Source organism: Stenella coeruleoalba (genome assembly GCF_951394435.1).
Source record: "Stenella coeruleoalba genome assembly, chromosome: 3".
Taxonomy (NCBI): Eukaryota; Metazoa; Chordata; class Mammalia; order Artiodactyla; family Delphinidae; genus Stenella; species Stenella coeruleoalba.
The window spans coordinates 106,349,474-106,373,164 of record NC_137148.1 but is presented as its reverse complement, the minus strand read 5'-3'; the positions used below and the strand labels follow the sequence as shown (position 1 = coordinate 106,373,164).

At 39.5% G+C, this 23,691-nt stretch overlaps 1 protein-coding gene across 1 annotated transcript in view; it reads right to left on the bottom strand.

Moving 5' to 3' along the window:
* Positions 1-23,691, bottom strand: part of SLC27A6 (solute carrier family 27 member 6) — a 71,107-nt gene that overhangs the window by 29,530 nt on the left and 17,886 nt on the right. The window contains exons 3-4 of the mRNA XM_079916980.1: positions 21,969-22,127; positions 20,546-20,670 (exon numbers count right to left, since the gene is read on the bottom strand). Coding sequence (XP_079773106.1) covers positions 20,546-20,670; positions 21,969-22,127 — 284 coding nt within the window. The remainder of the gene's footprint in view (positions 1-20,545; positions 20,671-21,968; positions 22,128-23,691) is intronic.

The following is a 23,691-nucleotide window of genomic DNA, read 5'->3' as shown; positions in this document are numbered from 1 at the left end:
AATTATGGTTTCCTCAGGGTATATGCCCAGTAGTGGGATTGCTGGGTCGTATGGTAGTTCTATGTGTAATTTTTTAAGGAACCTGCATACTGTTCTCCATAGTGGCTGTACCAATTCATATTCCCACCAGCAGTGCAAGAGTGTTCCCTTTTCTCCACACCCTCTCCAGCATTTATTGTTTCTAGATTTTTTGATGATGGCCATTCTGACTGGTGTGAGATGATATCTCACTATAGTTTTGATTTGCATTTCTCTAATGATTAATAATGCTGAGCATTCTTTCATGTATTTGTTGGCAGTCTGTATATCTTTCTTGGAGAAATGTCTATTTAGGTCTTCTGCCCATTTTTGGATTGGGTTGTCTGTTTTTTTGTTATTGAGCTGCATGAGCTGCTTATAAATGTTGGAGATTAATCCTTTGTCAGTTGCTTCATTTGCAAATATTTTCTCCCATTCTGAGGTTGTCTTTTGGTCTTGTTTATGGTTTCCTTAGCTGTGCAAAAGCTTTGAAGTTTCATTGGGTCCCATTTGTTTATTTTCGTTTTTATTTCCATTTCTCTAGGAGGTGGGTGAAAAAGGATCCTGCTGTGATTTATGTCATACAGTGTTCTGCCCATGTTTTCCTGTAAGAGATTGATAGTGTCTGGCCTTACATTTAGGTCTTTAATCCATTCTGAGCTTATTTTTGTGTATGGTGTCAGGGAGTGATCTAATCTCATACTTTTACATGTACCTGTCCAGCTTTCCCAGCACCACATATTGAAGAGGCTGTCCTTTCTCCACTGTACATCCCTGCCTCCTTTATCAAAGATAAGGTGACCATATGTGCATGGGTTTATCTCTGGGCTTTCTATCCTGTTCCCTTGATCTATCTTTCTGTTTTTGTGCCAGTACCATACTGTCTTGATTACTGTAGCTTTGTAGTATAGTCCGAAGTGAGGGAACCTGATCCTCCAGCTCCGTTTTTCGTTCTCAAGATTACTTTGGCTATTCGGGGTCTTTTGTGTTTCCATACAAATTGTGAAATTTTTTTGTTCTAGTTCTGTGAAAAATGCCAGTGGTAGTTTGATAGGGATTGCATTGAATCTGTAGATTGTTTTGGGTACTAGAGTCATTTTCACAATGTTGATTCTTCCAATCAAAGAACATGGTATATCTCTCCATCTATTTGTATCATTTTTAATTTCTCTCATCAGTGTCTTATAATTTCCTGCATACAGGTCTTTTGTCTCCTTAGGTAGGTTTATTCCTAGATATTTTATTCTTTTTGTTGCAATCGTAAATGGGAATGTTTTCTTGATTTCACTTTCAGATTTTTCATCATTAGTGTGTAGGAATGCCAGAGATTTCTGTGCATTAATTTTGTATCCTGCTACTTTACCAAATTCACTGATTAGCTCTAGTGGTTTTCTGGTAGCATCTTTAGGATTCTCTATGTATAGTATCATGTCATCTGCAAACAGTGACAGCTTTACTTCTTTTCCAATTTGGATTCCTTTTATTTCCTTTTCTTCTCTAATTGCTGTGGCTAAAACTTCCAAAACTATGTTGAACAACAGTGGTGAGAGTGGGCAACCTTGTCTTGTTCCTGACTTAGTGAAAATGCTTTCAGTTTTTCACCATTGAGGACGATGTTGGCTGTGGGTTTGTCATATATGGCCTTTATTATGTTGAGGAAAGTTCCCTCTATGCCTACTTTCTGCAGGGTTTTTATCATAAATGTGTGTTGAATTTTGTCAAAAGCTTTCCCTGCATCTATTGAGATGATAATATGGTTTTACTTCTTCAATTTGTTAATATGATGTATCACGTTGATTGATTTGTGTATATTGAAGAATCCTTGCATTTCTGGAATAAACCTCACTTCATTATGGTGTATGATCCTTTTAATGTGCTGTTGGATTCTGTTTGCTAGTATTTTGTTGAGGATTTTTGCATCTATGTTCATCAGTGATATTGGCCTGTAGTTTTCTTTCTTTGTGACATCCTTGTCTGGTTTTGGTATCAGGGTGATGGTGGCCTCGTAGAATGAGTTTGGGAGTGTTCCTCCCTCTGCTATATTTTGGAAGAGTTTGAGAAGGAGAGATGTTAGCTCTTTTCTAAATGTTTGAAAGAATTCGCCTGTGAAGCCATCTGGTCCTGGGCTTTTGTTTGTTAGAAGATTTTTAATCACAGTTTCAATTTCAGTGCTTGTGATTGGTCTGTTCATATTTTCTATTTCTTCCTGATTCAGTCTTGGCAGATTGTGCATTTCTAAGAATTTGTCCATTTCTTCCAGGTTGTCCATTTTATTGGCATAGATTTGCTTCTAGTAATCTCTCATGATCTTTTGTATTTCTGCAGTGTCAGTTGTTACTTCTCCTTTTTCATTTCTAATTCTATTGATTTGAGTCTTCTCCCTTTTTTTCTTGATGAGTCTGGCTAATGGTTTATCAATTTTGTTTATCTTCTCAAAGAACCAGCTTTTAGTTTTATTGATCTTTGCTATCGTTACCTTCATTTCCTTTTCATTTATTTCTGATCTGATTTTTATGATTTCTTTCCTTCTGCTAACTTTGGGGTTTTTTTGTTCTTCTTTCTCTAATTGCTTTAGGTGCAAGGTTGGGTTGTTTATTCGAGATGTTTCCTGTTTCTTAAGGTAGGATTGTATTGCTATAAACTTCCCTCTTAGAACTGCTTTTGCTGCATCCCATGGGTTTTGGGGCATCGTGTCTCCATTGTCATTTCTTTCTAGGTATTTTTTAATTTCCTCTTTGATTTCTTCAGTGATCACTTCGTTATTAAGTAGTGTATTGTTTAGCCTCCATGTGTTTGTATTTTTTACAGATCTTTTCCTATAATTGATATCTAGTCTCATGGCATTGTGGTCGGAAAAGATACTTCATACAATTTCAATTTTCTTAAATTTACCAAGGCTTGATTTGTGACCCAAGATATGATCTATCCTGGAAAATGTTCCATGAGCACTTGAGAAAAGTGTGTATTCTGTTGTTTTTGAATGGAGTGTCCTATAAATATCAATTAAGTCCTTCTTGTTTAATGTATCACTTAAAGCTTGTGTTTCCTTATTTATTTTCATTTTGGATGATCTGTCCATTGGTGAAAGTGGGGTGTTAAAGTCCCCTAGTATGAATGTGTTACTGTCGATTTCCCCTTTTATGGCTGTTAGTATTTGCCTTATGTATTGAGGTGCTCCTATGTTGGGTGCATAAATATTTACAATTGTTGTATCTTCTTCTTGAATCGATCCCTTGATCATTATGTAGTGTCCTTCTTTGTCTCTTCTAATAGTCTTGATTTTAAAGTCTATTTTGTCTGATATGAGAATTGCTACTCCAGCTTTCTTTTGGTTTCCATTTGCATGGAATATCTTTTTCCATCCTCTTACTTTCAGTCTGTATGTGTCTCTAGGTCTGAAGTGGGTATCTTGTAGATAGCATATATATGGGTCTTGTTTTTGTATCCATTCAGCCAACCTGTGTCTTTTGGTGCAAGCCTTTAGTCCATTTACATTTAAGGTAATTATCGATATGTATGTTCCTATTTCCATTTTCTTAACTGTTTTGGGTTCGTTATTGTAGGTCTTTCCTTCTCTTGTGTGTCTTGCCTAGAGAAGTTCCTTTAGCATTTGTTGTAAAGCTGGTTTGGTGGTGCTGAACTCTGTCAGTTTTTGCTTGTCTGTAAAGGTTTTAATTTCTCCATCAAATCTAAATGAGATCCTTGCTGGGTAGAGTAATCTTGGTTGCAGCTTTTTCTCCTTCATCACTTTAAATATGTCCTGCCAGTCCCTGCTGGCTTGCAGAGTTTCTGCTGAAAGATCAACTGTTAACCTTATGGGGATTCCCTTGTGTGTTATTTGTTGTTTTTCCCTTGCTGCTTTTAATATGTTTTCTTTGTATTTAATTTTTGACAGTTTGATTCATCTGTGTCTTGGCGTGTTTCTCCTTGGTTTTATCCTGTATGGGAGTCTCTGTGCTTCCATGACTCGATTAACTATTTCCTTTCCCATATTAGGGAAGTTTTCAACTATAATCTCTTCAAATATTTTCTCAGTCCCTTTCTTTTTCTCTTCTACTTCTGGAACCCCTATAATTCGAATGTTGGTGCGTTTAATGTTGTCCCAGAGGTCTCTGAGACTGTCCTCAGTTCTTTTCATTCTTTTTTCTTTACTCTGCCCTGCAGTAGTTATTTCCACTATTTTATCTTCCAGGTCACTTATCCGTTCTTCTGCCGCAGTTATTCTGCTATTGATCCCTTTTAGAGTATTTTTAATTTCATTTATTGTGTTGTTCATCATTGCTTGTTTCATCTTTAGTTCTTCTAGGTCCTTGTTAAATGTTTCTTGCATTTTGTCTATTCTATTTCCAAGATTTTGGATCATCTTTACTACCATTATTCTGAATTCTTTTTCAGGTAGACTGCCTATTTCCTCTTCATTTGTTAGGTCTGGTGGGTTTTTATTTTGCTCCTTCTTCTTCTGTGTGTTTTTCTGTCTTCTCATTTTGCTTATCGTACTGTGTTTGGGGTCTCCTTTTTATAGGCTTCAGGTTCGTAATTCTCGTTATTTTTGATGTCTGTCCCCAGTGGCTAAGGTTGGTTCAGTGGGTTGTGTAGGCTTCCTGGTGGAGGGGACTAGTGCCTGTGTTCTGGTGGATGAGGCTGGATCTTGTCTTTCTGGTGGGCATGTCCATGTCTGGTGGTGTGTTTTGGGGTGTCTGTGGACTTATTATGATTTTAGGCAGCCTCTCTGCTAATGGGTGGGGTTATGTTCCTGTCTTGCTAGTTGCTTGGCACAGGGTGTCCAGCACTGTAGCTTGCTGGTTGTTGAGTGAACCTGGGTGCTGGTGTTGAGATGGAGATCTCTGGGAGATTTTCACCATTTGATATTACATGGAACTGGGAGGTCTCTTGTGGAGCATGTCCTGAAGTTGGCTCTCCCACCTCAGAGGCACAGCACTGACTCCTGGCTGCAGTACGAAGAGCCGGTCAAGACTTTCCATTGTGATTTCAATGGAACATCAGAACTTCCAGCTTCTGTGATGCAGCAGAATTCCAGGAAGGCAAACGGAAAGTACACAGGGAGGAAGATGAACTGCAGCAAAGCCTTTGTCATATGATAGTGACCTCACGGGTTTGCCGGTCAGCGGCCAGTCAGGGGTTCTCTATGGCAAAGTGGAGAGAGAGGAGCTCGCGGAGCCGCTCTGCCTCTGCTTCACTGTACACTGCTCCACATACAGTACATGCCTATAGTTATTTTTGGCACACAATCACATGTATATACATAATGGAGAGAGAGAGAGATAAACAGAAGTTTTAAAAAAAATAGTTTGCCCAGGAATGGAAACTTTACCTAAAAGATATATAATACACAATAAGGTGTTATCATAAATGTTATAAAGGGTTAGCAGGGGCTAAATCCAGCTTACTTCCTGGTTTTTTTTGGTTGCACTGGGTCTTAGTTGTGGCAGGTGGGCTCCTTAGCTGTGGCTCACGGGCTTCTTAGTTGCAGCTCACTGGCTTCTTAGCTGTGGCATGTGAACTCTTAGTTGCAGCATGCATGTGGGATCCAGTTCCCTGACCGGGGATCGAACCCAGGCCCCCTGCATTGGGAGGGCAGTGTCTTACCCACTGCGCCACCAGGGAAGTCCCTACTTCCTGTTTTTGTAAATAAAGTTTTATTAGGACACAGTCACACCCATTTATATGGATTGTCTACCCTGCTTTTGCAATACAGAGGTAGAAATAAGTAGTTGTAACAGAGACAGCATGATCCACAAAGCCTAAAATATTTACTAATCTAGTGCTTTACAGAAAAAGCTTGCTGACCTCTGCCCTAAATTATAAAAAAAAAAGTAAAAACAAAATCAACTTAACATTTACACGCATTAAGCACCACCAGGTAAACTGGACAACACACTGGTGCTACAAATTGGTGAAGCTTCCTCATCCAGATTCCCATTTAAGTTCATTCTATGTCTTCTTAAGAAATGCTTTATCTCATTGGAAATAAATGCGAGTTGGTTTTATTTGTAAAGCAGGTGTAGAGTTTCTTATACTCATTGAGCATATTGGTAGGAGGGCAAAATATTGTTCAGATGAGCCTTTTAAAAAATCCTACCCAGGTAGTGATGTTGTGAAGCTCTCTTGGTAACCCTGGAAGATGACTGGAAGCCAAGGGAAGGGATCAAGCAGAGCCTGAAGTAATAGCAACATTAACCCAGCATCAACTGGCACGATGGACTGGGAGGTTGGCAGGAGTCAGAGATAGCAGCTAAAATGGTCCAGATAAAAGATGATTAGAGGAGGAATCCAGATTATGGTCAGGGAAATGGAAAAGGAGGGTCAGCAGAACGACAAATGTATGGAAGAAAAAAATCATCAAGATTGGCAAAGGGAGCCTTCAAACGTCACCCTGGAGTTTATGGAAATTAAGAGGAGGGTCTGAGGTTGCTAATTATATTTGGTCTTATATGCGTCCATTTTGAAGGTGATTTGTGAAATTAGTGGTAAATCATCTAAAATACAACCAAATCTTCCTAATGCCCATCTATAATTTAAAGAATCTCCTCTCTGTCCATAAGTCTCCTGAAGGCTTCTTTAATTTAATTTTTTTAATAAATTTATTTATTTTTGGCTGTGTTGGGTCTTCGTTACTGCATGCGGGCTTTCTCTAGTTGTGGCGACCGGGGGCTATCCTTTGTTGCAGTGTGTGGGTTTCTCACTGCGGTGTCTCCTCTTGTTGTGGAGCACAGGCTCTAGGCATACAGGCTCCAGTAGTTGTGGTGCATGGGCTCAGTAGTTGTGGCACATGGGCTTAGTTGCTCCGCGGCATGTGGGATCTTCCCGGACCAGGGCTCGAACCCATGTCCCCTGCATTGGCAGGTGGATTCTTAACCACTGCGCCACGAGGAAAGTCCCTGAAGGCTTCTTTAGAACAAATTCCTATTCCTTTCACTTCTTCCTGAGTTATGAAGTTACTACCTAACTGTCACTGGATATCTAAGCTGTGTTGGGGACAGAATGAGAAGAGCATGCATAAATACATGTACGATTAAATGAACTAATGAACACATAGCACCTTCATATGTACATACACAAGAGAAAGTCACAGAGTGGCAGAGACTAAGACACAGAGAGACAGAGATGGAGAATCTGAGAGAGTGCATGAGAGACAAAAAGACAGATAGAAAGCAGGAAAGGCAGAGAGTGAAAGTGAAAGAGAGAGAGAGAGAATATGAACAAAACAGAGAAAGGGACAGAGTGAAATAGAGATACACAGAAACATAGAAACAGAGTGACATATGCAGAGGCAGAGAGAGACCCACCGCATGTGAGAGAAACACAGAGACACTCAGAGAGCTGGACACACACACACACACAGAGATGCAAAGTGAGACACATTCACACAGCACAGAGATCCACAACACACACAAAGTGAAAGACAGTGACAAAGAAGCATGCACACAGAGGGATATTCTCTGTCACTCTCTCTCTCACACACACACAAACACACAAATACAGAAACACACACAGCAAAAAAAAAAAAAAAAGATATAAACTAGACACATATACCAGAAGGCAGAGAGGCACACACATAAAGACACACAGCTGCTCACAGAGACATCAGTATTGAGACACACGGAAAGAGATACATGCAAATAAAGAGACTTACAAACAGAAATCAAGGCAAACAGAGTCCAAGAAAGGGGGAAAAGCAGAAATCCAGAGAGAGTGGGACGGGAACAAAAGACACGTCTGCAGCCGTATCAGAAGAAGCAAGGGAGTGAAATATGTCTGTACCTCCATGACCAGGTTATTATATTATCTCATTTTAATCACCATGACAACCTCATGAAATAAGAAGCATTATCCCCATTTTGCACATGGGGATAATGAAGTTCAGGTCCAAAGTCATACACCAGATAAACAAAGATAGAATTTGAACTCATCAAAGTGTAAGTGCTCTGTGGGCAGAGAGGGTGGGAAGGAACGAGGGATGAGAGGAAAGAAGGAAAGAAGGAAAAAGGGGCAGAGGGAGAAAACCAGCTCAAAAACCCTTAACAGCCCCTGCTCTATTTTTCCAAGCCTTTCCGCGTGATTTCAGTAATAGGAAGCAATTGAAACCTGGGTTTCTAATTCAGTAGTAAGTGCTTAAATGTTTATACACTGGCACACACACACAGTAAGCCATTTTACAGTACACAGAAAGGACTCATTTTATTGTCAGCCCTTTAAAATCCCATTTGAAATTTAAGAGAGAATTTGCTGAATGGGTCAGAGCTTTTAATGTAGTGACCCCAGGGTTATGGATTTCAGTAGACAGTCCCTCTGGCTTTCAGTACCACGCATCACAATGGTGTGCGGATAGCAGTGAAGGAGTCACGTTATTTTGTACCAAGGCTCTTGTTTCTTCAAAACATCCTTTGAGAGCTGTTTTCCAGGAGTGTCTGTTGAGCTACTATATTTGAGGCAGTGGTTGAACTACAGTTACCTCCTACCCAGTCACAGATTTATTCACTTGCCAAATATGCAGGTCTCTAACAACACCTCTTAGAAACAAAACCTCTTTCTTCCAGACCATGTGCTTAATCCTACTCAGTGAATCTATAACACACCCAGGCTGAAGAGGCTCTTTGTATGCCTGTGAAAAGTGAAACTCTGGAGGCTCTGTTTCAATACAGGTAATTTTGTGTATCAACCCTGATTTCTCAGGAAACAAAGATGGTTGTTAGATGGAGAGACAGAAAAGAAACATAAACTCATGGGAAGACAGAAGAGAAACATAAACTCAAAGTGGAAAAAAAGGGACAAATCATTTCTGCCTTCAGCCCTGGATAACTAGCAGCTTAATGCACAAAACAAAAGTATGGTCTAATTCCTTTACTAAAACATATTAACAACATGTGTTAGGGATTATGATTCTTCCATCATGATTCTATTTAACAGAAGACCTCTTTTCCCTAACACCCACTGATAATCACATACGCAAATGTATCGCACATGTACACAACCCTGTAATAAGAAGAATAACTATACATTCCAACAGTTTGCTTCTTTCATGGACACTCTACTACTACACACTGGAAAAATAAAGGCAGCAAGCCCAGTGGGTATCACAGAGCAGGGACAAAGAAACCTTAAATGCAAACAGGATATGAGAGAATCCTGTTAACAAGAAAATAGGCACAAAACAGCAGTTTCTTATACTGAAGCAGGAAAGGCATGGTGGAGGGGAGAGGGCAGGGGACTCTTTTGAGAAAGGACATAAGAGGATTCAAAAGGAGAGGCCCCCAAGGCTAAGATAGCGTGGGCTCAGCTGCCCGAGTCTTGGTGTAGCTGCCTTTCCAGTCTGGTTACGGGCAGGCCACGGTTTCAGAGATAACAGTCATCAGTTCAACAAACCATTTTAAGTCACAAATAACAGCTAGAAAAGACCTCTGTGATTGCAAATGTTACAGCAGAAAGATGTACCACATAGTGGGCTTATTTCCAATTCATTTTCTAGAAATAATAAGTAATTGAGATTACCATTTGCAGACCACTCCCTCTGCACAGGTGCTTTCTATCCTGGCAGCACTGGTGAGAACTGAAAATGGGAGGAAATCAATGCTTCAGACCAGAGGCATTGCACAGCTGCCTTGTAGAGAAAGACCAGCTCCAGGAGTCTGCAGGACTCACCTCTGACCCAAATGACTGTTTTCACTCACCTAGAAAAAGGCTGTGCAGATGTAAAGGGAGGATGATCTTCCTGGGAAACCCAGAAAGAGGTCACCTGAGCCACAGCTACCACAAGTCACTAATGAATGTTCTGAAAAGTTCAGGGGCCCATTAAAAGTGCAGGATAATTTCTGCTGTGAGCTGGAAGCAGCAATGGCCTGACAGCCTTCCCGCAATGATGCTGACTTTGATTTTTCCAAAGTCTCTCCCTGAACTCTGTCCTCCCCAGGAACTCTGACTTTCTCATTACAATTGAGCTTTCCTTTCAGTTCTGGACTAGGCAAAGATTGTGCCCATCATGAACACATAGGTGTCCCAGCAACTGGTCTCATTACATTTGTTACTTTATTTTTTTAAATAATTCAACAAATTTTTATTGAGCACTAATATGGCAGGCACCATTCTGAGTACTGAGGATATAACTAGAGATAAAAATGATAAACTCCCTGCTTTCCTGGAACTTATATAATAGGGTGGGGAGATTAAGTGACAACAAATAAAAATTATCTATAAAATATGTAATGGGGTAATAAGTTCTATGAGGAAAATACAGCAGGGAAAGAGGACTCAGAGACAAACACTGTAATAAAGAGCTGACGCCATTCTTGATGTTTGACTGCTGAGAGCTTTCAAACCACCCCCAATCCCCTTTCCTCTTCTGCCCTATATCTGGGCAAGCTCTTGAGAAAGCCCAGGGCTCTTTCCTTTGGCAGCAACAGGAAATTCAAAGCGCATGAGCAATCCTGCATGCACAAGGCCCCTCAGCCTAGTGCTTGCCTCTTATCACAATAAAAGCTGAACCTGTTTCTTTCCCCTGTTTTCTCAAGCCAGTTTTTGGCCTGCTTGGGCCCCTGCCCTACTCTCCCCAGAAAGCCCCATCATAGGAGTGATAAACCTGTTCATATTCTCTTACTGCATGTGTGGCATCGTCATCAGTCTCCACTTTTGAACCAGATTTTGGGTACGGGGTCCACTGGAGTTGGGAAGGTGACCATACCAGACGTTTATAGGGGTTGTCGCCAGAGAAATGCTCTCCAAACAGGAGGAGGAGGGGATTTCAATGGATCAGGGAGTGAGGCATGCAAATATACGGGGGAACACTCAGTGGGAGGAAACTGAGAACCCTGGCGCACTGAAGAAAAAGAGAGGAGGTCAGTGAGGTTGGGGTGGAGTAAACAAGTAGTCTGGTGGGGTGAGGGAGCGGATAGGGGAGGAGGTCCCAGCAGGGGAAGCAGATCACATAGAGCTATGTGACCCATGCCAAGGGAATCTGGACTTTTCCTCCAAGTAAACTATCAGAAGGATTTGAGTAGTGAAGTAACATAATCTGACTTACATTTTAACAGAATCATTCCAATTGCTACGTAAGAATTGAAGTTAGGGGGGCAAAATGGAGTTAAGAAGAGGCCATTGCTGGAATTTCAGGGGAGAAGTAGTGCTGATGGAGATGACAGCAGCAGGTCAGGTGGTAAGAGGAGGTTTGAGTCTGGATATATTTAAAGGTTGAAACTGCAGGATGTGCTCATGGACTGGACAGGAGGTGTGAGAAAAAGAGAAGCTGCAAGGGACATTCTAGAGTGTTTGTGACTGAGTACCTGGAAGAATGGTGTTGTCATTAACTGAGACAGTCAAGATGGAAGCCAGGAGTACATGCTGAGGCGGGAGGTGCTGACAAAGTTCGCCACTTTTTTTTTTTTTTTTGCTGTATGCGGGCCTCTCACTGTTGTGGCCTCTCCCGTTGCGGAGCACAGGCTCCGGACGAGCAGGCTCAGCAGCCATGGCTCACGGGCCCAGCCGCTCCGCGGCACGTGGGATCTTCCCGGACCAGGGCACGAACCTGTGTCCCCTGCATTGGCAGGCAGACTCTCAACCACTGCGCCACCAGGGAAGCCCAAAGTTCGCCACTTTTGAGACGAGATGTCAATCAGATTTCTAAGTGGAGATGCCAAGTAGGAATCTAGACACATAAAAGTTGACATCAAGGGAGAAGACAGGGCTACAGATATAAATTTGAGAGTTAAGTTGTAGATGGTATTTGCAGCTGGGAACATGTCCAGAGAGAAAAGGGAAAAGCTTGATTGAGAGTCCTGGACACACTAACAATTAGAGGTCAGGAAGATGGAGGAAGATCCAGCAATGGAGACAACTTAAAGCTATAAACTGGCATTCCTGAACCTGGTTTATATGAGTCTAATGTAAAGACAGGTACTGATAAATGCAGTTCTGAACCTGTCAGGCTGGAGGCTAGAAAAATTTTGGCACATCTGCTATGATAACAAAACTGTTTTGCAAGGCCTCTTGGGAGAAGGCTGTCTCCTCTTCCAGAGAGCCCCCAGCATTACGGTCAATCTGTTTTCATTTGTACTTCAGTACTTAATTCATTCATCCTTATGTCAGCTCTGGATGTAATTGTTATTACACTCATTTTATAGATGAGAAAACTGGGGTGGAGGCTGCTCAGAAAAGCAAAAATTTGTCCAAGATCAGAGAGCTGGTAAGACAGGGAAGACAGGCTTGAACTTCAAGCTCCCCAACCCTAGGGGGCAAAGAAGTTAAATGCTTTGCCTGATGTCACATGATGAATTAATGGAAAAGATGGAATTAAAACCCTCATCTTGGGCTTCCCTGGTGGCGCAGTGGTTGAGAGTCCGCCTGCCAATGCAGGGGACATGGGTTCGTGTCCCGGTCCAGGAAGATCCCACATGCTGCGGAGTGGCTGGGCCCGTGAGCCATGGCCGCTGGGCCTGCGCATCCGGAGCCTGTGCTCCGGAACAGGAGAGGCTGCAACAGTGAGAGGCCCGGGTACTGGAAAAAAAAAACCCTCATCTTTACATTCATTGTTACTTTTTTTCATTGGGAATAAAATCATCTTTTGGAAAATTCTAGTTGGTAATAATTTGCTAAAGATTCTTGTATTTGCTGGTAAGCCTTACTGGAAGGGCAAAGATCAACCATTTCTGACCTTGACTTCCTATGTCCGTAGCATGAGTATCAGGAACACACAATTAAAGGAATAGGCAATGTGAAAAACAGCAAATAAACAGTAAAATAAATAGTCTTGAAGGTATATTTTAAAATGTTAAATCAGTCTGCGATGTAGGAAAACCTTACTAACATACCACATTTACAGTAACAGCAGGATATACCCCAAGGGGAAACAGGTATAATGTTTTCAGGGTTTCTTATTTTATTTTTATTTCTAATGTTTTTGTGTGAGAAGTATAATATAAAATTGTTAATATTTTAACATTATTAAAAAGTTTTATTTTAAAATAATCATGATCTAAATTGACTTTTACAATCAATGTTGTATGATTTTTGTTAGTCAAAGGCCAATTATTTTTTAACGCCACAAAAATTACTCTAATTTTATAATGACATTCATGGAAAACATTACCATGTTCTGCATAAAAATAAAATCCTTCCATTTGTATTGGCTTACCACTTTACATTTTTTCACATATATCTCATAACCAGATGGTGAGAATCAAAGGCCGAATTAGGAGAGGTAGGTATTTATATGAAGACAGGAACTATGGCTCAAAGAGAAAAGACCAGCAGAGTCATACAACAAGAGCTTGAAACTGAGCCTGTCTTTTGATTCCACAGCCAACACACTATCTGATGGCTTTCCACATAAAGCTAAATTTGTAGGGAAATTTAATAAATAAAGGATATATGTATTCTTAATGGAAATGACAGCAGGAAAGGTATAAGCAGATAGACAGAAAAAGATATGTATACTTTATATGTACCACTACCCACGAACTACGAATCATTAAGTATTAAAATTGGCACTTATAAAAAGTCTTTAATATATACGCAGTTCTAAAACTTTCCAAAACATTAATTCCCTCCTAATTCTACTGACATTTAGGTTGCTAATAGCTATTTTTTTTATCTTACTCCCTCATATTTCTTTTTGTTTTTTCCTTCTGCCTTTATTTATTTGCCTGCGTTGGGTCTTTGTTGCTGCGCTCAGGCTTTCTCTAGCTGCAGCGAGCGGGTGCGGTGCGTGGGCTTCTCGTTGCAGTGGATTCTCTTGTGGCGGAGGAAGACGGGCTCTAGGCATGCAGGCTTCAGTAGTTGCAGCACGCAGGCTCAGTAGTTGCGGCACACCGGCCCTAGAGCGCACAGGTTTCAGGAGTTGTGGTGAGCAGGCTCAGTAGTTGTGGCTCACGGGCTCTAGAGCACAGGCTCACTAGTTGTGGTACACAGGCTTAGCTGTTCCATGGCATGTGGGATCTTACTGGACCAGGGAATGAACCTGTGTCCCCTGCATTGGCAGGCTGATCCTTAACCACTGCACCACCAGGGAAGTCCCCTTCATCATTTATTAGTTGGAATTCTTCTGGTTCCTGTCCCCGTCATTTGTGTACCTGATATTCTGAATGAAGTAGAATATAAGCCATGCTGAAGAAATAATCATCAAAATAATGAAGGATATTGACATGAAGACTAGAGAGCCACAGCTGAAGTTCTTTGGCAGCGTTCGAGTTCCAACCGCTATTGTCATTTGTAGAGATGTTTTTCTCCAGGTAACTCAAAATATCCTTACCTCTCAATTCTGTAATCATGACAGCAATAATATGTCAAGTGCCTGGATGAGTCATGGTGACTGGCTCCTCTTTGGATTTATTATTGTAGATAAGCACAGCAACTGCATTGTGGAAAGCAGCCTGTGACATTTTCTCTTTAAAGGTGCAATTTCCCCTCTGCAGCAAGGAAATTCACTGTTTGATGTTAGGAGGGACAAAGAACCATGTTTGAGGATCACAGCTCAGATGATCAGCAAAGTTCTGAAGGCCAGAATCTTAAATCAAGGTTGTTGGCAGGGCCATCTTCCCTCTGAAGGTCCTAGTGGAGAATCCTTGCTTGCCTCTTCCAGCTTCTGGTAGCTCCAGGCGACCTTGGCTTGTGGCTGCATCACTCCAACCTCTGCCTCTGTCTTCACATGGCCTTCTCCTCTGTCATCCCTCATATTTCTATATTTGCAGTTTCTAAGCAGAAAAGAAAGTTCTGGTTCCTTGCTGACTTTTCTAAATGCTTTCATATTTAGTGTGAGAATAGTAAACACATCTTTGATTTATTTAAGAAAAACTGGGTTTTAAAAGAGAGTTGATTTTCTCAACCATGTAATAATATGCTTCAAATATTTGGGGAAAAGAAAAAATTTAAAAATATCTTTAAACGACTAGGTCTTGGAGGTAAAATCAATTGTTTTGAGTGTTGTCGAGAAAACAATGGTAATGAAACTAAATCAGAACATCTTAATAACAACTAAAATTCACAATAGTTTTAAAACGGCATTCCTTAGAGGTTACTATGTGTGATGAAAAAGTTTCCACAGCTTAATGCTTTGAGAAACTACATCTTTCGCAAGATGTGAAATGGGGAAAACATAATGGTAAAACACTTGAAGTTATATAGAAACTAAGAAAATGAAAACATGATAAAAAGAACAAATGCTTTAAAAATATCCATTTTCAATTAGAAAAGAAAAGAATAAATGGTAATGCCCTGAATCAGGGACAAGGTAATGCCACTGCACTTAGCCTTTACCTGTCTTCAGACCCATTCAAAACATAACTGGTAAAACAAACAAACAACAAATTCAAGAGATTTAGGTTAAGTCAGCATCATTTAGTCTCCCCTACTGGAATTTTATTCTCTGGTACTGTTGCATTGTCTTTATCCTTACATCTTATCTAAATATAACAAGGAAACCTCTTAAAGCTTGAAAGAAATGATAGACTTTCTTTGGAGAAAATAAAGTAGGTGTCCTTTCATGTTGAAGTCTGAAAAAAATCTCACGTCATCAATTTCAACATTTTCATTTTTTTACCCTCAAAAAACACTTAGGGGTTCACTGTAGGACTGTCTAAACATTACTAGTGACATATTTAGTACAATCCATATGGAATTTAATGAACAATATTTAATGAAAAATATTTAATAAATATTCATCAAACATTCAGGTGTTTAAAAATGTCTCTTTTCATGATGGGAGTTGAGCATAATCTGTTTTGTCGAAGTTTTAATATATTTTCACTACAGTATCCAGAATCATAAGTATACTTTCTGGCTCCCAATAAATATCTTAGATTTTAAGAAAATAGAATAAAGAAACAGGATATAATTAATAGAAAACATATATACAAATATATACTAAAGAATATAAGCTATGCCTTGAGAATGTCAAAACGTGGGTGTTCCACATTGAGAGCTATAGACAAACTATATAGTGTAAATGATAAACTATAATGTTAACTTGAAAAACAGGCATCATACTTATGCATTATAACATAGGTCTTTGCTAACTAGGTCCCATCCCTTGCACTCTTTGGGCTCCAGATTCTTGCATCCAACTGCCTATTTTACTTCTTACCCTGGATGTCTAATTAACACACCAAACTTAACAGGTCCAAAAGAAATTTAATTTTCATTCCCCAAATCTCAGTTTTCCTTATCTCAGCAAATGGTTTGCAATTTGCCTAGACATTTGAACCAGAAACCTGGGACGCATCCTTGATTCTATCCATTTCTTCACTCTTCACTCCCTATTCTTGAACTAACAAGTCTTGTTATCTTTCCTTCAAAACAGATCCCAAATTGGTATAGTATTTTCCAGTTTGCCTTCATCTTTTTCCAAATACTCTGATGGGAACAAAATCAAATTTCTCCTCCAGGGTCTACTGAGCCCCATAAGATCTGGTCTATGGATGACTCAGATCCTTCTCTTTAAACACTCAGGCTATGTCCTCTGTGGGCTGCTCCGTTTTCAGTTTATTCCATCCAGACTGCAGTCCCCCAGCTTTTCCATGGCTGGATCCCACCTGTCATAACGATTCCTCAGCTCACAGGTCACCATGTCAATGAAGTCTTCCCTGACCATTCAATCTATTATAATTAGCAATGCCCCACTCTCGCCACTCATTGGTCTCCATCACCTCAGCTGGTTTTGTTTCTTCATAATATTTATCATTATCTGTAATCACTTTTCTTCATGTGTTTGCTGGCTTATTTTCTCTCTCCTCAAACCAGAGTGTAAGTTACGTGAGAAAAGTGGTCTTGTTTGTCTTCTGTGCCCCTTTCAACTCAAACCTACATTACTTGCATGAATGAATGAGTGACATGATCCTATTCCTAGGTAAATCCCTAGGTATGGCAGAGCTATTTAAATAAGATAAACTGTGCAGCAAGAGTCCCCCAGAGGATCACTGATGTCTAGAGTTCCACCACATTCCTCACCTATTGATATTAAATGCAGCATTAATATTAAGAAAATATAGAGCTAGACCCAATCATAAAATGTATGATGGTCTTCGGTAATGTAGAAAATATAGAAGATTGGAAAGTGGGGAAAGAGCTGCCTTCCTAGTCTCAGGGGAAGAGGATAATTACCCCAACACTCCATGACTAAGAGAAGCCAGTACCTCAGCTTTTTTTTTTTTTTAAGGACAGTGTGGCTGCCAGCAGTTTGGGGCGAATCCAGTGTTTATGCGAAAGGAAATTTTGTAACTGGAGTTTTTAAAAAGAGAAAAAAGATGGGGTTGGGTCGGGGGTGCTAAGTGCTTCCAGCCAGGGAAAACCAACCCTAGGATGTTTTTATACAGCTATATACAAACACTCAACTCAGACTGTGGCTTCTGCCTGCAGGTAAATGTCCTTTGGAATATATTACTTACCTGAGATTGACAACAACTCTGGATATACTTAGGGAATATATGGTTTCGCTTTCTTTTAAAGATTTATATTAAATATCTATGGGGCTTCAAACCACGACTCATGAGACACGCAATTTAATTTCTTTGAGGATGTGGACCCTGTCACTTGTTCACTCTGTGGCCCTACTTGAACCCCCTGCTATGTTGGCTGCACAGCAGACACTGACACTTCCTTTCAGGGGAAGTTCACTGAAAGGAATGAACACTGGACAGCAAGAAAGCAAGATCTCCTTGAAGGGATAAGATGTCATAACAAAATGACTTTCTCCCTTTCCCAATCTTTAATGCCAAGAACTGTTTGTACTCTTTCTGTGAGAAATCAACAAAGAGGATTAGGTAATACAACGCATCTCTGCTAAAAAAAATCATTCAGTTTTCCTTTGGCAAATCTATATTTATTTCCCTCTCTCCTCCTCAACTTGTCTTCAGGTAAGTGGTTAGAGATTATTACACAAACACTCGTCTTTCCTCAAAGAACTTTAATTAAGAGTTAGAATACTTAATAACTAAAAGCAACCAGGAGTTCTGCTTTCAATTCTCAGTTCTCTCAAATTCTCTGCAGCTATAGTATTTCCCCCCAAATCAGTGTATTACAAATTCAGAGAGGTGAAAAGACTATTTCATTTCATTTAAAAATGTCAAAGGAAAACACCTTGAAAAAAGACTTGTAGCAAATATGACAAACTGTTAATTCCTTTATTATATGAAATGAGAGCTCAAATGAATAAGATAAAACATTATGTGCCAAAGAGATAAATGAGTAAAAGACTCAGAAGAGGTATTTTAAAAGGGAAATACAGCTAGAAAACTATCCCACCTTGCCAGTAATCTTAACAAAGAAATTAAAAATGTTTGTTTCTAGTCTATAAAATTATAAATAAAATTAGAAATCTTTTCCTCGTTTTTTTTTTTTTTTAAATAAGACATTCTTTGTTCAAACAGAATATCACTACGAAGCCCAAGCAAGTTGGGTTTCATCAACCGTATTTGACAGGGTGGGCCATGGAAACTGGCCTATTCTCCCTGTTCTCCATCCTACAGGGACTTTTGAGGAAGCTTAAAAAGCATAACGTGTTTTAGGTGTTACCCACGTAAGTAAAATGTAAGCGTTATTGACTGACAACAACAACAACAAAAACAACTAGTGTCGGGCTTCCCTGGTGGCGCAGTGGTTGAGAGTCCGCCTGCCGATGCAGGGGACACGGGTTTGTGCCCTGGTCCGGGAAGATCCCACATGCCGCGGAGCGTCTGGGCCCGTGAGCCATGGCCGCTGAGCCTGCGCGTCCGGAGCCTGTGCTCCGCAACGGGAGATGCCACAACAGTGAAAGGCCCACGTACGGCAAAACAAACAAACAAACAAACAAAAACAACTAGTGTCTAGTTTTCCATGAAGGACACTGGAAGACCACTATTTTTAATACCACTCAGTATCGATAAGAGACTGTGCAGTGGGCATACTCCCACATTGTTGATGAGATTCTAAATCACATCCACCACTCTGAACAGCAGTCTGGAAACATGCCATAAAAAAATCACCAAAATACCCATGCCCTTTGACTACCTTCACTTCTGAGGCCCTACATGAAGCTACTAAGTACAGCATCGTTTAAGGTGGTAAAACTTCAGAAAAAAATTAATGCATGAATCCAACCATTCAATAGATACTTACAGAGCAAATGATCTTGCAAAAGTTAATGTTGCTAATAAAGGATGAGAGGAAATAAGAATGGCTGGGGGCATGGTCTAGAAAAGCCATGAAGAAGTTCATTAAGTAGTGCTTACTATGTCCTATACTGAAGGAGGCTTTCATTTTACTGGAGGGCATTAATTCCTTAAATTACATAGTCCAGATATCATATCATCAAAGAATACAATGAAAACTATAAGAGAAAATATGTAGCTTGTGGTATTATAATTATTCTACTGGGAATCCTCAGGTAAGACCACAACTCTGATATTGGCAAAATCTCCTGGAGGAAAATAAAGGTCAAAAAGCTAAAACACTTTTCTGGGACTCCTTGTCTTAGCTAAGGATGTGGGGAATCTTTAGCTATTTGAAGTACTCCTGACCAAAGAAAGAGGAAGGATGGCTTCTCCCACAAGGAGGCAGGTCAGGAGTTAGATGGAAGGTCTCTCCATGGCAAACTCCAAGCTTAAATTTACAGGCATTTTGTAAATAAGATTATCCAGTTTCAGACTCTTCTCTGTGTTATCTCTCCTGTGTAATTCCATATCTTTAATAAAGTCTTATTTAAATGCCTCCAGCCTTGTCTCAGTTGTGCTGTGGGTAAAGAAAGGCAACCTCTGTCACCATCCTTCAAGGGCGGCTGGTTTTGATTTGATTACAGGCTGAGAAACTTCCTTGTAGCCTCAAGAATGCTTAGACAATCAGACAGTGAAAAAATAAGCATCTCAAAATACAAATGAGACCAGGAAAAGGACAACAACTTCTGAGGGCCAAAAAGCAAACGAACTAATAAAGACAAGCTTTAAGCTAATGCAACTGTCTCTGCGGGTCTATTTTCAGAAGGGGGCAATTTATCAAAAGTTCATGGAAATGATTGCTTGAGGTGGTGGGGAGACAAGTGCAAATCAAAGCAAAGTTTCTTTTTAAGTTTACAGCAAAACCAAACAAAAAGATATTCTGATGTAATCACTTATTCAAAAGAAAACAAATAGAAAAACAAGTATAATCATTGTTATTAGTTTTTGTGTGTTATTTAAAGACCAACATTTTAAAAGATGATCTAATTCAACCCTTGGAATAACTGCTTTCTGTAAACACAAAAAAATTTCATAATCAGATGCATGCTATGTTTACAGAAATTTTAATCCGTCTAAACATGAAGTGGACTGGATTGCGAGTCTGTCTTCTCCTGCCTCAATATAAAACACATTAGTACATTCCTGATATCCTCCTTTTATTTTCTCTGACTTGTTTTATACTCATTTTATCTTGGGGTTTTGTATACATCTTTGTAAGTCAGTTAAACTATGTTCTGGAAGAAAATGGAGTATAAGCAAACAAAAACTATTTTCTCTCAATTATTTTCTTTTTCTTTCTGAAGTTACATTTTCTCTCTGACAACGATTACTCTTACCTTAGGTTGTTTGCAAAGGTAGCGACAAAGTTCTCCAATGTACTGAAACACAGTCACATTATACTTTTTGCAGTCGTTCCAAAATTGGCTTGCTGAAAATTTCTTCTTTAACACACAAGTAGCACCTACAAGAAAAGGTATAAAAAGGCAAAAGGGAAAAAAATTCAAGGGCAGAATTAACATAAAACACAAATGATGTTGCTCTGTCTAGAACACTTTTGCTCACTTTCAAGGCTTTTATAATCCATCAGTGGCCATTTATATCAAGCTCATTTGAAAACATTAATCTTACAGTCCAATAAGTCTTTAAAAAATATTCATCTTGTAATTTTATATTCTGACTGTAGATACACTTTTTGCAATATATGGGATGAAAGAAGCAGTCAAAATATGTAGGAGAATTACAAGTATTAGAGCATGAATATAGATAAGGTCATCCTTCTTCACAGAAACCAAGAATATTCACTTGCTTTCAACGTTGAATATATACATAGTATTCATTTTTAAAAACTTTTAAGCAGTCTCAATATAGTTTGAGATTGAGAGCTGGTAAGGTAGAGTTAGTATGAAAGCACCAACAAAAAAGGTTCATTGATGACTGCTAATTGTAACATCCTAATTTTAATAACAATGTAAGTCATATGAATATGTTCCAAGGAAAATACTAATGTCTTGACCCTCATCTTTATTTATTGTGGACATTGATCATATTTGAAATATACTATTCTATAAGATTACTTTATAGTATTTTAGACAAACATAAATAATGGTGAATTATCTCTGTATATTATTTCTGGGCTAACTAGTAACAGACACATAATCTCAGCACGGTTATGAATGGAATCTACTGAGTCACCAGCTCTACCAACTGACTTCTTGGGTATCTGGGGTACACTGTTTGCAAAGATAGCCTCAACAAGTTCTCCTACGCCCTTACCTTTGCAGTGTGAATTTGCCACCCTTCCCTTCAAGAAGTGGGGTCTCTTTCCCAACTCTTCAAATCTTGAATTTAAACTGGCTTTTGACTTGCTTTGATCAACAAAGTGCAGGTGAAATGATCCATGTTACTTCCGAGGAGGCTAAGACTTAAGAGCTACACAGCTTCTGAGTTCACCCTCTGGGAAGGCTCCTACCACCATTTAAGGGCAGGGGTGGCAACCACTCAAGGGTGAGCAACCACATGGAGAGGGAAGCCCTGTCTACAGCCAGATCCAACCACAAGGCCAAATTACTGCTCTTTCCACTTCAGGCATACACTGAAGTATGTGATGAAATTGTGTCCTTTTAATAAATATTTTTTTATAATTGTATAACATGCACACGATCACTCTGAATTCTACTGATAGAGTTTTGCACTTTAATGAAGGCAAGTTCCAATTATTAGGCATTTTGAGAACTTATGAAACAGAAAATAAAAGCTTACCTAACTCAATACATCCACCAATTCCCAGGAGAGATCCTGCGCTATGATACAGAGGAAGGGATATATAAATGATGTCATTGGAAGTACAACCAAAAGCCCATAATCCAGCAGAACTCTTCATAGCCTGCAGCTGACAAATCACAGCTGCTTTTGGGAGACCTAGAAGAAAAGAAAGAAAGAAAGAAAGAATAGAATAGATACTATGCTGGTATCAACTACAACAGCAGTTGAGACAAAAATACATCAAAATGGTCTATATCCTTGGTAAAAGGGGCCATACAGATGTCAGCTACAACTGTAATTAATCTCTAGAATCTTAGATCTACCCAGAAGGATTAAAACTATAAAATTACATAGAGTTTGAGATCTTGTAAGGTTCAAAGAGCCATATCTGCTATAAAGATGCCAAAAATATATCATTCTTTCTCTGGTTCAACACATTTACTGAATAAAGCCCAAGTTGTCATGGGTTTTTGGTGACAGCACATGTAGCTATGAACCCCAGTCTACAGTGACTTCCAGACACTCACCAGGGTGAGCCTCAAGTCCGCCTTGCTGCTGCACCTGCTTTGATATTTTCTGATAGGCTTTGTCCTCCATTTCCATTAACTGGAAGATCTCATACAGAAAATTGGCATGATCTTGCCTACCATCCTAACCAAAATTCATTTATTACATTTTTTCAAAAGAAGTTTCTGTGGCTTTTCCTGATAGGTTGGCATCTCACACCCTAAAAGAGTTTATTGTCATCCACATGTACTGAGAATCCCTCCAAAATTTCTTCTCAAAGCCATGTATAAAGATTTTGAGTGAGACTAGCATCCTTGATTCTTGATAATGCAATGCCTTTTCTTCTTCATTGAGAGAATCAAATATTTATGCATTTTCTGCTTCCGAGAAGTTCCCACCTACTGTTCTTCAGTCACCATATTCCCTACTTTCCATATTGTTCCTGACCTCATGGCAACCCAGCCTTAAAAATAACTTTTCAGTTGGAGGTATGTCGAAAAAAGAAGGATGCTTTATCTAGTTATTTTCCACCTGTGTGCTTATGTCACTCCTGTAAAGCACTTTAGTGAGCGAATTAGTCATGTTTTCGTTCCTAATTTGGTTAGCTTTAAGTGAATAATGATCTCATTAATTTATTATTAAACCATTCAAGGTACTCAGACTTTTTGATAAATGAGACAACAGATAGGAGCTTATCCAACAAATGAAAGTGATCAAAGGTTCATGGAGTTTAAAGTTTTAAAGAAGGAAAGAAGAACCAACAGAATAAATGAAGCGTGTTAAAACTGCAAGTTAAAGTCCCTTCTTGGAAGAGTTAGAAAGCACATTAACATATTAAAGCTTTCGACAAGCCCAACAGTACAGAAATGTTACTATTTTTTCAATGATGTTTCTCAAGCTCATGTGGTCATAAAGCCCCTTTACAACTTTTATTTCCCTTCTTTGTAGACATGAAGGGACATGCTGTGCCACATGCTTGGAGAAATGCTACCTTAGATGGTCTCTGAAGTCCTTTGTTCTTCTAACCTTCTATGAATCCCTAGCATTGAAACTCCCCACATGTCCGCAGATGTGAGGAGACCACTGCGATAAGGTCCAGGCGTAAAGGTGGGAGTGAGGCTGTGTCCAGTGAATTGGGGATTAGCAGGAAGAAGGAGGAACAGATGATATCTAGAGAAAACCAATTTAGGGGCAGGGATGAAAAAATCTGGGG